Source organism: Zalophus californianus, chromosome 9, assembly GCF_009762305.2.
Source record: "Zalophus californianus isolate mZalCal1 chromosome 9, mZalCal1.pri.v2, whole genome shotgun sequence".
NCBI classification, from domain to species: domain Eukaryota; kingdom Metazoa; phylum Chordata; class Mammalia; order Carnivora; family Otariidae; genus Zalophus; species Zalophus californianus.
This window is the reverse complement of record NC_045603.1, coordinates 83,867,711-83,881,188: the sequence shown is the minus strand read 5'-3', so window position 1 is coordinate 83,881,188 and position 13,478 is coordinate 83,867,711. Positions and strand designations below refer to the sequence as shown.

Sequence of the window (13,478 nt, the reverse complement as noted above, 5' to 3'; positions counted from 1 at the left end):
GCCTCTCTCTCTCTCTCTCTCTGACTCTTATGGATAAAGAAATAAAACATTTTAATAAATAAAATAAAATAAAATAAAATGTAAACACTTGGGGGAAGCTATGTGAAAGGTATATAAGAATACTTTGTACTGGGGTGCCTGGGTGGCTCAGTCGTTAGGCGTCTGCCTTCGGCTCACGTCATGATCCTGGGATCGAATCCGGCATTGGGCTCCCTGCTTGGCGAAACTGCTTCTCCCTCTCCCTCTGCTGCTCCCCCTGCTATGCCCTCTCTCTCTCTCTCTCTGTCAAATAAATAAATAAAATCTTTTAAAAAAAGAATACTTTGTACTATTTTTGCAACTATTTGCGAGTCTAAAATTATTTCAAAATAGAAATTCCTAAAATACAAATATATGCTGCTTATAAGAGACATCTCAAAAGCAAAGCAACATGATAAGGCTGAAAATAAAATGGTGAAAAAAATTAAACAAGGAAATATCAAGTAAAGAAAAATACTACACAAAAGATGGCTAATATAGAAATATTAACAGCAAATAAAAATGTAAGGCAAAAAATCAATACGGTTAAAAATGAATGCTGCACAAAGAAAAAGGATCAACTCATTGAGTTACAATAATGATGAATTGGCATATTCCTAATAATATAGTTTCAGGGAAAAACTGTCAAATCTCTAATAACTCTACCGGAAACTCAAGAATCAGACTAATGATTTGAAAGAATATAGAATATTTGAGTAATACAATTGAGCACATTTTTAAATATACACACACATAACAATCAGAGAATATGTATATGTTTTAAGCACACATGGAATATTTACAAAAAGAATAATAAAGTATGCCAGGGCGCCTGGGTGGCTCAGATGGTTAAGCGTCTGCTTTCGGCTCAGGTCATGATCCCAGGGTCCTGGGATCGAGTCCCGCATCGGGCTCCCTGCTCCTTGGGTGCCTGCTTCTCCCTCTGCCTCTCTCTCTCTCTGTCTCTCATGAATAAATAAATAAAATCTTAAAAAAAAAAAAGAAATAAAGGGGATTTCAAAAAAAAATAATAAAGTATGCCAAAGAGAGTAGAAAGAAGTAATAAGTAGAAAATAATGAAAAAGGAGAAAAACCGGATAAACAAATTGAGAAGCTGACTGAAGAAATTAATAAAATAGTTATGCATTTAGTGAAAATGAAAAATAAAGAGAAAACATAAACGGGTGAAAAGAGAGTATAACTATAGACAGAGTTTAGATTGTTAAAATCATAAGGGAGATACTCCCACTTGTGTCAATTAATATGAACATATGATAAAATGGATAATGTTCTGAAAAAGTTAACTCTGAAAAAGTATTTGAAAAATCTAAAATAGCAACAAAACAAAAAATACTTCAGTGTTTTTTAAATGTGAGATAAAGGGCACCTGGGTGGCTCAGTTGGTTAAGCAACTGCCTTCGGCTCAGGTCATGATCCTGGAGTCCCAGGATCGCGTCCCGCATGGGGCTCCCCGCGAAGCAGGGAGTCTACTTCTCCCTCTGACCCTCTTCCCTCTCATGCTCTCTCTCTACCATTCTCTCTCAATAAATAAATAAAAATCTTAAAAAATATATCAAAAAATAAATAAATAAAAATAAATGTGAGATAAATTCTGTTGTAATCAAACTGTTTTAGAAATAGTAAAAGAGGGAAAGCTCCCCAAATTATTTTAGAAGACTCTATAACCTTGGTAACAGAAGCAAGGACACTAACAAGAAAATAACACTTATGAATGCAGAGCCAAAGTCATAAATAAAACCTGAAAAAAGTCAGGACCAAATAAAATTTATTTCATGAACATTAACATGGTCTATCTAACATTAGAAAATCTGTAACAATTTAACATATTAACATTATTTCATATTCAAATATTTACACTAAAAGGATTCTCACACCTGTCCAGTCAGGTACAAAGATATTCACTGCTGCTCTTTTGGTTTAATTTCCAAAACACTGGAAACAATCTTTTTCTTAAAGATTTATTTATTTATTTGAGAAAGAAAGAGATAGAGCGCATATGCACATGTGGGAGGGGGAGGGGCAGAGGAAGACAATCTTCAAGCCGACTCCCGGCTGAGTGCAGAGCTGGACTGGGGTCCAATCCTATGACCCATGAGATCATGACCTGAGCTGAAACCAAGACTCAGATGCTTAACCAACTGAACCACCCAGGCGCCCCAATCTTTTTTTTTTTTTTAAGTTAGCTCTACGCCCAACATGGGGCTCAAACTCACAACTGTGAGATCAAGAGTCCTATGCTCTACCTACTGAGACAACCCAGTGCCCACCCCCAAACTGGAAATAATCTAAATGCTTTTCAACAAGAAAATAGATAAGCAAATTGTATATTATTCACTGTATGGAATCCTATGCAGCAATTTAAGTGAATCCACGGCATATATCTGCCTGCTTAAATCTCAAACACATAATTTCTAATGAAAAAATAGTTTGCAGAATACTATGTATGATGTAACATTTGTGTAATATTTGTAAACATGAAGAATAATGTTATATAATGTTAATGTTATATACATGTATGGTAAAATATATACAAACATGGAAAGGAAGAATATACATATATACATATACATATCAGCTTTGGGATAGCTGTTCTTCTGAGGAAAGAGAAAGGAAAACAAGGTGAGAGGGCTTCATCTCTATAATGTTTTATTTCTCAGGAAATCTGGCCAAATGTTAGTATTTGTTAAACCTCCTTTAGGTGAACACGGTTGGTTGTAATACTGTTCTTAGTACTCCTTTAGTCAGTCCTCATTATTTCATTTTATAAAAGTTAGAGATGTTTGCTTGATGTGACTAAAATAAAATGTTTGATTATAGAGGGCAATAATAGCTCCTACTGACACCATAAAGCCACAGTTAATTATACAGTAGTTCTAATATTGACATATGATTTCAGTTTATATGGAAATGTACTCTGTTTTAGGGCTATCTCCTTAGTTCCATTCATTACCATTTCAAAAGCATGTATCTTCAGGGTTTGTATCCTTGGGAACCCTCCTGGTTGCTAGGTAGACCTATAAAAGCCCTAAGACTCACATTCAGTCGTCCATGACGGTTACTAAGCTAAAAAGAACCAAGGAGAGGTAGGGGAAGAACTTGTGTGTTCTAAATTAGAGTTTTAGTCTAATGTTTAGCCTGTATCTAAAATACCACAGTAAGCCCCTTGAAGAGTACAGAGAGATCTAAAACACAGTCATTGCTCTCAAATAAGCCCCATTTTAGTTTATTATATATACACTTAAAATGTAACAATAGAGAAAAACATGAAAATGAATGGTAAAGGTAATAGGAATTCAGAAGCAGAAAAGCATCTCTGTGAAGCGAGATGCTTGGTGAGATTTCAAGAGGAAAATAAGGCCTTGCATGGGAAATCAAGGGTGAGAACTGTTCAGGTAAGAAAGCAAGGTGGGAACTAAGTCAGGGTTTAGGATGAGGAAGTTGGGGGCCATAGAACAGATTGTATGAGATTTGAATACTTCTTGCTTTGTCCATTACGACGGACTCCAAATTATTTTCCTTTAATTTTTTTTAAGATTTTATTTATTTATTTGAGAGAGAGAGAATGAGAGATAGAGAGCATGAGAGGGAAGAGGGTCAGAGGGAGAAGCAGACTCCCTGCTGAGCAGGGAGCCCGATGTGGGACTCGATCCCAGGACTCCGGGATCATGACCTGAGCCGAAGGCAGTTGCTTAACCATCTGAGCCACCCAGGCGCTCCTCCTTTAATTTTAAAATACAGGCAACACTAGTTTATACATAGGTAATTTTCCCAAGAAAGTAGAGGTATGATGTAAATAAATAGTTTAGAGCTGAATTCCCAGATAATTTCAATGCAGTATGGTGAAGGATGGGAAAATCAAAGAGAGGTAAATTTTTGTCTTATTTAAGGGAAGGATGTTAAGTACCAATTAATGCTTTATGTGTAAAACAGTATAAATATGTTATTACTCTACTTCTTTCTTTTTTTAAAGTAAGTTCCACACCCAACGTGGAGCTCAAACTCACAACCCTGAGATCAAGAGTCTCGTGCTCCACTGACTGAGCCAGCCAGGTGCCACTTACTCTGCTTACTTCTGTATTATTTATGTGTCATGAGTTAGAGCTGCCCGTCCAAATAAACTCCTTTCTTTACATTAATTGTATTTTAGGAGACATGCTGCCTATCCCTACCACTGGCCCTTGGATGAATGAAGCCTGCCTTCTCCATTCCAGCAGCATTCTCTAATTTTGTATCTCAGAGAGGAGGAGGTAGGATATCCCCAGAGAGAATATTTAGGATTTATTTTCTCCCAGAAGGTCCTGAGCTCCTTATGCAAATTCATCTACTTCTGACCCAAGTAACCAGCTTTACATTTCAGGAGTCACAGTGAGTGACACACTTGATGAAGCAATGAAAGATATTTGTTATACTCTTATTACAGAGCATTACACCCTCATTAAAGACCTGCCTGCCTGACATTTGTATAAAGAATAGGGCCATTTTAGTGACTCTTCAAGAAATAAATAATAAGCATTTCTTTTTTTTTTAAGATTTTTATTTATTTATTTGACAGAGATAGCAAGAGCAGGAGCACAAGCAGCGGGGGTGGGAGAGGGAGAGCAGGCTTCCTGTTGAGCAGGGAGCCCGATGTGTGACTCGATCCCAGGACCCTGGGATCATGACCTGAGCCGAAGGCAGACGCTTAATGACTGAGCCACCCAGGCACCCAATAATAAGCATTTCTTGCAAACAATATCAAAAAATGTCTTACTCTGCTGTATGTAAAATATCCATAATACTGCCTTGGTCCATAGTAGAGGACTTGAAACCTTCTCTCTTTATTTACCACCACTCTTATTATTTGTCCTAGTTCTTCTAAAATTCTTTTTGATCCAAGAGTCTTTTTCTCTTGGATGTTATGTAGCTTATTTTTCATTCAAGTAAATCAGTAAGAGCAATAAAGTAAGATAAAAGGGTGTTTAAGGCTAAATCCAAGACTAAAGTAAAGAACAAGAGGGGTAGGGTGGGAAGTGGAAAAGAGCTAGGGAAGAATCTGGGTATCAGGAACATTTGGATTTTTCACTTGTGACTAGTACAAATCGGTGTTACTATTAGGTATGCTGAATGTCAAAATGTCTTGAATCTGATATTTATCATTGCATAGGTTTGTTTTTTTTTTCAGCTTTAGAGAGTTAGAAAATTTTCAGGTATCAGAAATTTTCAATACTATTCTGGATAAATCAAGATTCAACCAAACAAATTCTTCATTGGTAGAAAATAAAACTTTATTCTTTAAAGCTAAGAGCTTGATTGCATTCAATGTAACCATTGATTTTAATCTTAGGAAAATTTCTAACATTCACAAAAGTGAAGAGGCTGGTACACTGAATGCCTATTAATATATGTTACACCCAGATTTAAAAATTATAAATATTTTGCCATATTAGATTCATCTACCCTCCTTTTCTTTCTTTTTGCTGCTAAAGTATTTTAAAGTAAATCCAAAACCTCATGAGACTTCATCTCACCTACTTATAATTCTACTGATTTTTAATTGAATTATCAAGTAGTTAACAGAAAACAGAATATTACAGGAAGTATCTAGTGAGGTGCAAAGTGTAGCAATTAATCTTTTCTCATTTAATCAAAGGGAACAGCAGGGCTCTAGTAATATCATTATATTTAGAAATGGAAATTTTTTAAAAATCAAAAACAAGGAAGCAGTTTTAAGCCTTTACTTCTGTTTTCCTTCCTCTTGACCTATTCCCTATTAACAACTGGCTACTTCTTGGCACTCTGACCCCTCAGTGTAACTAGGATATACGTAAATCATATTTAGGTAAACCATCAAGGGATTGGCAGGATCCTAGGACACAGTTCAAATATAAGTTTTTATTTTTGCAGCAAAATCCTGACCCTTCTGTCTGGGAGAACTTTGTAGTCCTTTATATTTTAACATTTCCATTTAGGTTACTATTAATTTAAGTGTGTATCAGTATCTTTTTTTTTAAGATTTTATCTATTTATTTGAGAGAGAGAGAATGAGAGAGAGAGCACATGAGAGGGGGGAGGGTCAGAGGGAGAAGCAGACTCCCTGCCGAGCAGGGAGCCCGATGTGGGACTCTATCCAGGGACTCCAGGATCATGACCTGAGCCGAAGGCAGTCGCCCAACCAAATGAGCCACCCAGGTGCCCAGTGTGTATCAGTATCTTAAAACAATTTTTCTTTGTTTCACATGAAGAAAGGGATGAAGAAATACCCAATGTTGATGAAGATAATAGATGATGAATTTCTGCTGGGAATATGCTTAAGATGATACATTGAAACCAAAACCTAGTTTGATAATAATACTTGAATACCAAGTTTCAATATTTGGTATCTAAAGTTCTGTTAGCCTGTTCATAATTGAACAGGATAAAAAATTCTTAGTGTGGAAAGGACCCTCCTTCTGTCAAAAGATAGAATGCAAATGCTGACTGCTTTTTTTCCCCTCCCATGCCAGCTTCCCACGCTTTTCCTCCAGAGAAAAGGTCACTCTGCCAGACTGGATTGAAGGAGCTTTGAGGTGCAAAATTCAAGATTGGGAAGGGTGGGAAGAAAAGAAAAAGCTAATTGATGAGGGTCATTTAAAATAGGTCATGGAGGGGTGCCTGGGTGGCTCAGTTGGTTGGTGCCTGCCTTCAGCTCAGGTCTTGATCCCGGGGTCCTGGGATCAAGGCCCACATTGGGCTCCCTGCTCAGCAGGGAGCCTAATTCTCCCTCTGCCTGCCACTCCTCCTGCTTGTGCTTGCTCTCTTCCCACCCCCTCAAATAAATAAATAAAATCTTTCAAAAAAGATAAAAATAAAACAGAGGTGTTGGAGAGAAAGGGAAAGCAGCTGAGAAAAAGGGAAGAGAATATTATTGAGTGTGGTTTGCCAACAAGTGGCTCCAGAATAATGTGGGGTTACAGAAAATCAAAAGGAGAGAAAAAAATGTGGGGAGTGCTGGTGGGGTATATGAATCGAAGTTTACTGACAATTTTAGAGGACAGCCAAGTAAATTATTAGAATTCCTTTAAAAATATTTTGGCTATTTGAACTACACATCTTTGAGAATGTTTCCATTTATCAACAAATATTTTTCTATGCTGGTACATATTTGAAAACACCTTTTTGGACTATGAGGAAACTAAGCATGGAGGTGGCTGGATTGGACTTGTTGCTGGCTGTTCCAAAGAACAGACTGGAAAGGAATTAAAGTAGATGAGAATGACTCGTGGGGAAAGCAGTATTCATATGCACTCTTCAAAGCTATGAGTCATATGCTGTGCATCGGGTATGGAGCCCAGGCCCCAGTCAGCATGTCGGACCTCTGGATTACCATGCTAAGCATGATCGTTGGGGCCACCTGCTATGCCATGTTTGTCGGCCATGCCACAGCTTTAATCCAGTCTTTGGATTCCTCCAGGTGGCAGTATCAAGAGAAGTATAAGCAAATGGAGCAAAACATGTCATTCCATAAGTTACCAGCTGATATGCGTCAGAAAATACACAACTACTATGAACACAGATACCAAGGCAAAATCTTTGATGAGGAAAACATTCTCAATGAACTCAATGATCCTCTGAGAGAGGAGATCGTCAACTTCAACTGTCGGAAGCTAGTGGCTACCATGCCTCTGTTTGCTAATGCTGATCCCAATTTTGTGACTGCCATGCGGAGCAAGTTGAGATTTGAGGTGTTTCAACCTGGAGATTACATCATACAAGAAGGAGCTGTGGGTAAAAAAATGTATTTCATTCAACATGGCATTGCTGGTGTCATCACAAAATCCAGTAAAGAAATGAAGCTGACAGAAGGCTCTTACTTTGGAGAGATTTGCTTGCTGACCAAGGGCCACCGCACTGCCAGTGTTCGAGCTGATACATAATGTCGACTTTATTCACTTTCTGTGGACAATTTCAATGAGGTCCTGGAGGAATATCCAATGATGAGGCGAGCCTTCGAGACCGTTGCCGTTGACCGACTAGATCGGATAGGAAAGAAAAATTCCATTCTTCTGCCAAAGTTCCAGAAGGATCTGAACACTGGCATCTTCAACAATCAGGAGAATGAGATCCTGAAGCAGATCGTGAAGCATGACTGCGAGATGGTGCAGGCAATCGCTCCAATCAGTTATCCCCAAATGACAGCCCTGAATTCCACCTCCTCCACGACTCCGACCTCCCGCATGAGGACACAGTCTCCGCCGGTGTACACAGCCACCAGTCTGTCCCACGGCAACCTGCATTCCCCCAGCCCCAGCACACAGACCCCCCCAGCCATCCGCCGTCCTGTCGCCCTGCTCCTACACCACTGCAGTCTGCAGCCCTCCCGTACAGAGCCCGCTGGCCACTCGAACTTTCCACTACGCCTCCCCTACTGCCTCCCAGCTGTCACTCACACAGCAGCAGCTCCAGCAGTCCCCGCAGCCCCCACAGCCGCCCCCGCAGCCACAGACACCCGGCGGCTCCACGCCGAAAAACGACGTGCACAGGAGCACGCAGGCGCTCCACAACACCAGCCTGACCCGAGAAGTCCGGCCCCTGTCGGCCTCGCAGCCCTCGCTGCCCCATGAGGTTTCCACTCTCATTTCCAGACCTCATCCCACTGTGGGCGAGTCCCTGGCCTCCATCCCTCAGCCCATGACCGCCGTTCACGGCCCAGGCCTCCAGGCTGGGGGCAGGGGCACCGTCCCCCAGCGAGTCACCCTGTTCCGACAGATGTCCTCGGGAGCCATTCCCCCTAACCGCGGAGCCCCTCCCGCACCCCCTCCACCAGCAGCTGCTCTTCCGAGTCTTCCTCAGTCTTAACTACAGACCCAGAGGCAGAAAAGCCACGATTTGCTTCAAATTTATGATCCCTGCTGATTGTCAAAGCAGAAAGAAATACTCTAATAAACTGAGCATCTTCTCAGACCTTATTTTATTCTATCTCCTGATAGATTCCTATAGCCTACTATGAAGAGATATTTTAGACAGCTCCGGCCTACATGTAAAATGTAAAATATATAAATATATATCTACTATTAAATATCTATCTAAATTCCCAAGAGAAGTTCAAAAGACCTGTTTAGCATTCAGTGTCATATGTCTTCCTTTCTTTAAACCATTAAAGGATTTAAAATGTTAAAAAAAAAAAAAAAGAAAACACCTTTTTGATGATAGTGTTGTAGAATTTCTTTTCCTTTAGCATCCCCAGTTCTTGGTCACACCGAAGAATGAAGACGTAGACCAGACGAAGAGTGGTGGGCAGCAAAGCAAAGTTTATTGAGCAATAGTACAAAGCTCCTGTAGAGGAAGGGGACCTGAGAGGGTTGGCAATTTGGTGTTTAAATCTAGGGTTTTTTTATGGGCTCTTTAGTGTGGGCTGTTTTAATCTGATTAACCCTCCATGCACCTATCACACCCAGTCAGGATGGAGGGCTCCTTCCAGAGTGGTATTCTGTAGCCTCAGGGATCAAGTGGGCGGTGGCCGTCGCTGCCCTAAGGCATGCTGACCAGCCACAGGCCACCAGTTGAAGCTCTTTGTTTAAATATCCCACTAGCGGGGTGCCTGGGTGGCTCAGTCGTTAAGCGTCTGCCTTCAGCTCAGGTCATGATCCCCGGGTCCTGGGATCGGGCTCCCTGCTCGGCGGGAAGCCTGCTTCTCCCTCTCCCTCTCCCACTCCCCTTGCTTGTGTTCCCTCTCTTGCTGTGTCTCCCTCTGTCAAATAAATAAAATCTTTAAAAAATAATAAATAAATAAATAAATAAATAAATAAATAAATAAATAAATATGCCACAGCTATTGAACTGACCCTTGGGCCTGGGTTAGGATGCCCAAGGCCATTCCCTTCCTTTCTGTCACATTCAAGTTGTAAGTCCCCCCAACAGGAAGACTCAAAGCTGGGGCACTGAGTAAAAAGCCTAGAATAACAGATGGGTTCTTTTTCCTTTTAAGGGTAGTTTTCCTCTTAGGATGGGGTGGGGAGGCGGGGGGGGGGGGGCGTTGGGGGAGGGCCCTTGTCCCTGCTTGCCTTTCTTCTAACTATCCTTCATTGATACCATAAGTTTCTATAAAGCGCATATATTGTAGTTAAAGTAGCATTGTTCTATTATTGGACTTATATTATTTCCATTCTTCTACTACTTAAAATCCATTGTGATAAATGTATTTGTAATCATGGTTTCTTTCTTGTTTAAAATATTTCACCAGGATAGATGCATAGAAATTATAGGATGAAAGTTATGTTTTATACTGTCAATTTTTTTCTTTTTTCTTTTTCTTTTTTTTTTTTACAGTCTTGAGGTCTTTTATTTTTTTTATGCTTATCATACCATGAATTCATAGGGAACAGGTTCCAGCAGCTCAGGCTCCTTTCCATTGGTTCTCACAAAGTGTGTTTCTCTGGGCGAAACAGGCTGGAGCTTCAGTTGAACCCAAGAACTTTTCTGCTTCCTTCTTTTCTGATCGTTGCAGACTCTTCCAGTTTTGCCATGGTAACGTGTGTGGGTGTTCCTTTTTGAAGAGTGTCCATTCCGTTGATGTTCACAATATCACCTTTCTTGTAGATTTGCATGTTTGTGGACAATGGAACCACTCCATGTTTTCTAAAAACCCCTAGAGAATATAGCGGGGCGGTGGGGCAGGGGGGGTTGGGGGAGGGCTCCTCTTTCCCTTTGTGTTGGTTATTTTTCAAATTACCCAAAGATGGTGGTTCCCAGGTGTTTTATTGCTTAGTGGCTTAGTGTTTTGTTTTGTTTTGTTTTGTTTTGTTTTGTTTTGTTTTAAGAGAGTGAGCACAAGCAGGGAGGGGCAGAGGGAAAGGGAGAGAGAATCTTAAGCAGGCTCCATGCCCAGCATGGAGGTGGGTGAGGAAATAGGTGAAAGAAGGGGATTAAGTGTACACTTACCGTGATGAGGACTGAGTAATGTATAGAATTGCTGATTCACTACATTGTACACTTGAAACTAATATAACACTGTATGTTAACTATACTGGAATTAAAATTAAACAAAACTGGGCGCCTGGGTGGCTCAGTTGGTTAAGCGACTGCCTTCGGCTCAGGTCATGATCCTGGAGTCCTGGGATCGAGTCCCACATCGGGCTCCCTGCTCGGCAGGGAGTCTGCTTCTCCCTCTGACCCTCTTCCCTCTTGTGCTCTCTATCTCTTATTCTTGCTCTCTCAAATAAATAAATAAAATCTTTAAAAAAAAATAAAATTAAATTAAATTAAACAAAACAAAGTATGTGACCACTAATATTGGCAGGAAGCTGAGCCTATTGATTTTGGGAGCGGCGGGAATCTCACTACTGACTCCATGGAGGACTATAGGACCCTTAGTGACCCTTATGCCTCTTTGGCCCTGTTAACTCTGCTTTTAGATACACTTTGTTCTTTTTTCCAAAAATGTAAATCTCCAAAGTCAAAGGTCACAAACTGCACAAAAGTAACTGTAGCATTTAAAATGGCCCATCAGCTACTCACTATTCCCCTTTCTCTGCTTTGTTTCTCCATTTTCTTACCCTCCAGCACACCATATAGGGACTTGTGTGTGTGTTCATGGTTCTACTCTCTGCACTAACATGGGTTTGTGTCACTTTTGTTCACTGTTGAGTGCCCATTATCTAACACAGGGCCAGGGGTACAGCTGACACTCAAATAGTCTGAAGCTGCTCTGCTGTTTGGCTCCAGGCAAATGTCATCATCCACCTCTTTCCACTGTGCCACCCCAACAGCAATCAGATCACTTACACTGAGGGAGGATTCCTGCTACAGGTTTCTGATTGGTCTTTCTGCTTCTGCCCTGCCCCCAGTGCTTCTGTGGATGAATCTTCCTCACACATGCACTAGATCACATCACTCCTTTGTTTAAAAGAGCTCAGTTTCAGGCGCCTGGGTGGCTCAGTTGGTTGGGCAACTGCCTTCGGCTCAGGTCATGATCCTGGAGTCCCGGGATCAAGTCCTACATCGGGCTCCCTGCTCAGCGGGGGGTCTGCTTCTTCCTCTGACCCTCCCCCCCTCATGTGCTCTCTCTCTCTCTCATTTTCTCTCTCAAATAAATAAATAAAATCTTAAAAAAAAGTTCAGTTTCTTCCCATTCCACTTAAAATAAAATCCACTTCTTGCCTATATACTTTGGCCTTTGCCTACATCTCCAAACACCTCTTGCACTACTTTTCCTTCACTACCTTCCAGCCATAAACACCGCCTTTTGGGTTTTTTGGGGTTTTTATTGTTGTTGTTGTTTTTTTTAAAGATTTTATTTGTCTATTTGAGAGAGAGAGAGAGAGAGAGAGAGAGAGACAGCGATAGCATGAGTGGGGAGGAGAGGGAGAAGAGTGGGAAGGAGAGGGGAAGCAGACTCCCTGATGAGCAGGGAGCCCAACCTTGCTCGATCCCAGGATCCTGGGATCATGACCTGAGCCAAAGGCAGACGTTTAACCAACTGAGCCTCCCATGGACCAAACTCTTTTTGCTTTAAAACTTCTACTTCTGTTTTTCCCACTGCTTGCAGCTCTTCTTTCTCTCTCATGCTACGGTTATCTATCACTTCACCCAGCTTATCTTCTTTGGAGATTCTCTCAGATTATGAAAAGACTTATTCAGTCATTGATTACTTTCTTTTCTTTCTTTCGTTCTTTCCTTTTTTTTTTTTTTTTTTTTTTTTAGGGAGGGAATCTTAGGCAGGCTCCATGCCCAGCGTGGAGCCCAACATGGGGCTCAATCTCATGACCCTGACATCATGGGACCTGAGCCACCCAGGCGCCCCTCTTAGTGCTTTTTTTATGTGATTGTTTTTCTGATTTTTATTATGCTTGTCAAATCATAAGATTGGAATCTTTCCTATTGTCATCAGAAAATAATGACTATCATCTCTGAAAGAGGTCTTCAACTACTTCCCTCCATGCCCCCCTCAAACTTTCTAATTGATTAAGTTCTTTCCATCTTATCTCTTAATTTTGGCAAAAGACCCTGTGGGCAAGTATCCCCTTAAGGCCTGTCCTGAGGCAGCAAGACCCCATCCATGACAATGATGACCTGATCTTTACTGCCCAGCTGCTTGTACCCACCAACTTTGTCCCACATTTTCTGCATACAAAACTCGAAGTATTTCAGCACTTCAGAGACAGTCTTTGAGACATTAGTCCATTGTCTTCCTGGTGTTGGCCTCACTGAAATAAATTCCTTTCCTGTCTCACCATCACTTGTCTCTATGCCTCTGGATTTTGTGAGCAGCGAGTGGCCGAACCTAGGCTTTCTGGGACTCCTGGATCCAGGTGTTTTTGCACCCCTGCATCCTGGCGACATTTTACATTACTTTGCATTGACTTCTTAAAGTGATAGATTATCCTTATGTTTATCCCTCCTTCCTTCCTCCCTTTCTTCCCTTCCCCTCCTCCCATTTTTTGATAAAGCTGTTTTATATTTTGAAATACATGTTAAAGGAACAA

The 13,478-nt window shown here is 40.9% G+C and overlaps 1 protein-coding gene across 1 annotated transcript; it reads left to right on the top strand.

The window, feature by feature from the left end:
- The first annotated feature begins 3,087 nt into the window (after positions 1 to 3,087).
- Positions 3,088 to 8,986, top strand: LOC113922296 (potassium/sodium hyperpolarization-activated cyclic nucleotide-gated channel 1-like). Its single transcript, XM_035729328.1, is given in 4 exon segments — positions 3,088 to 3,122; positions 7,238 to 8,315; positions 8,317 to 8,830; positions 8,833 to 8,986. Coding segments are annotated over 4 exon segments (1,695 nt in total). The 3' UTR covers positions 8,901 to 8,986.
- The last annotated feature ends 4,492 nt before the right edge of the window (positions 8,987 to 13,478 follow it).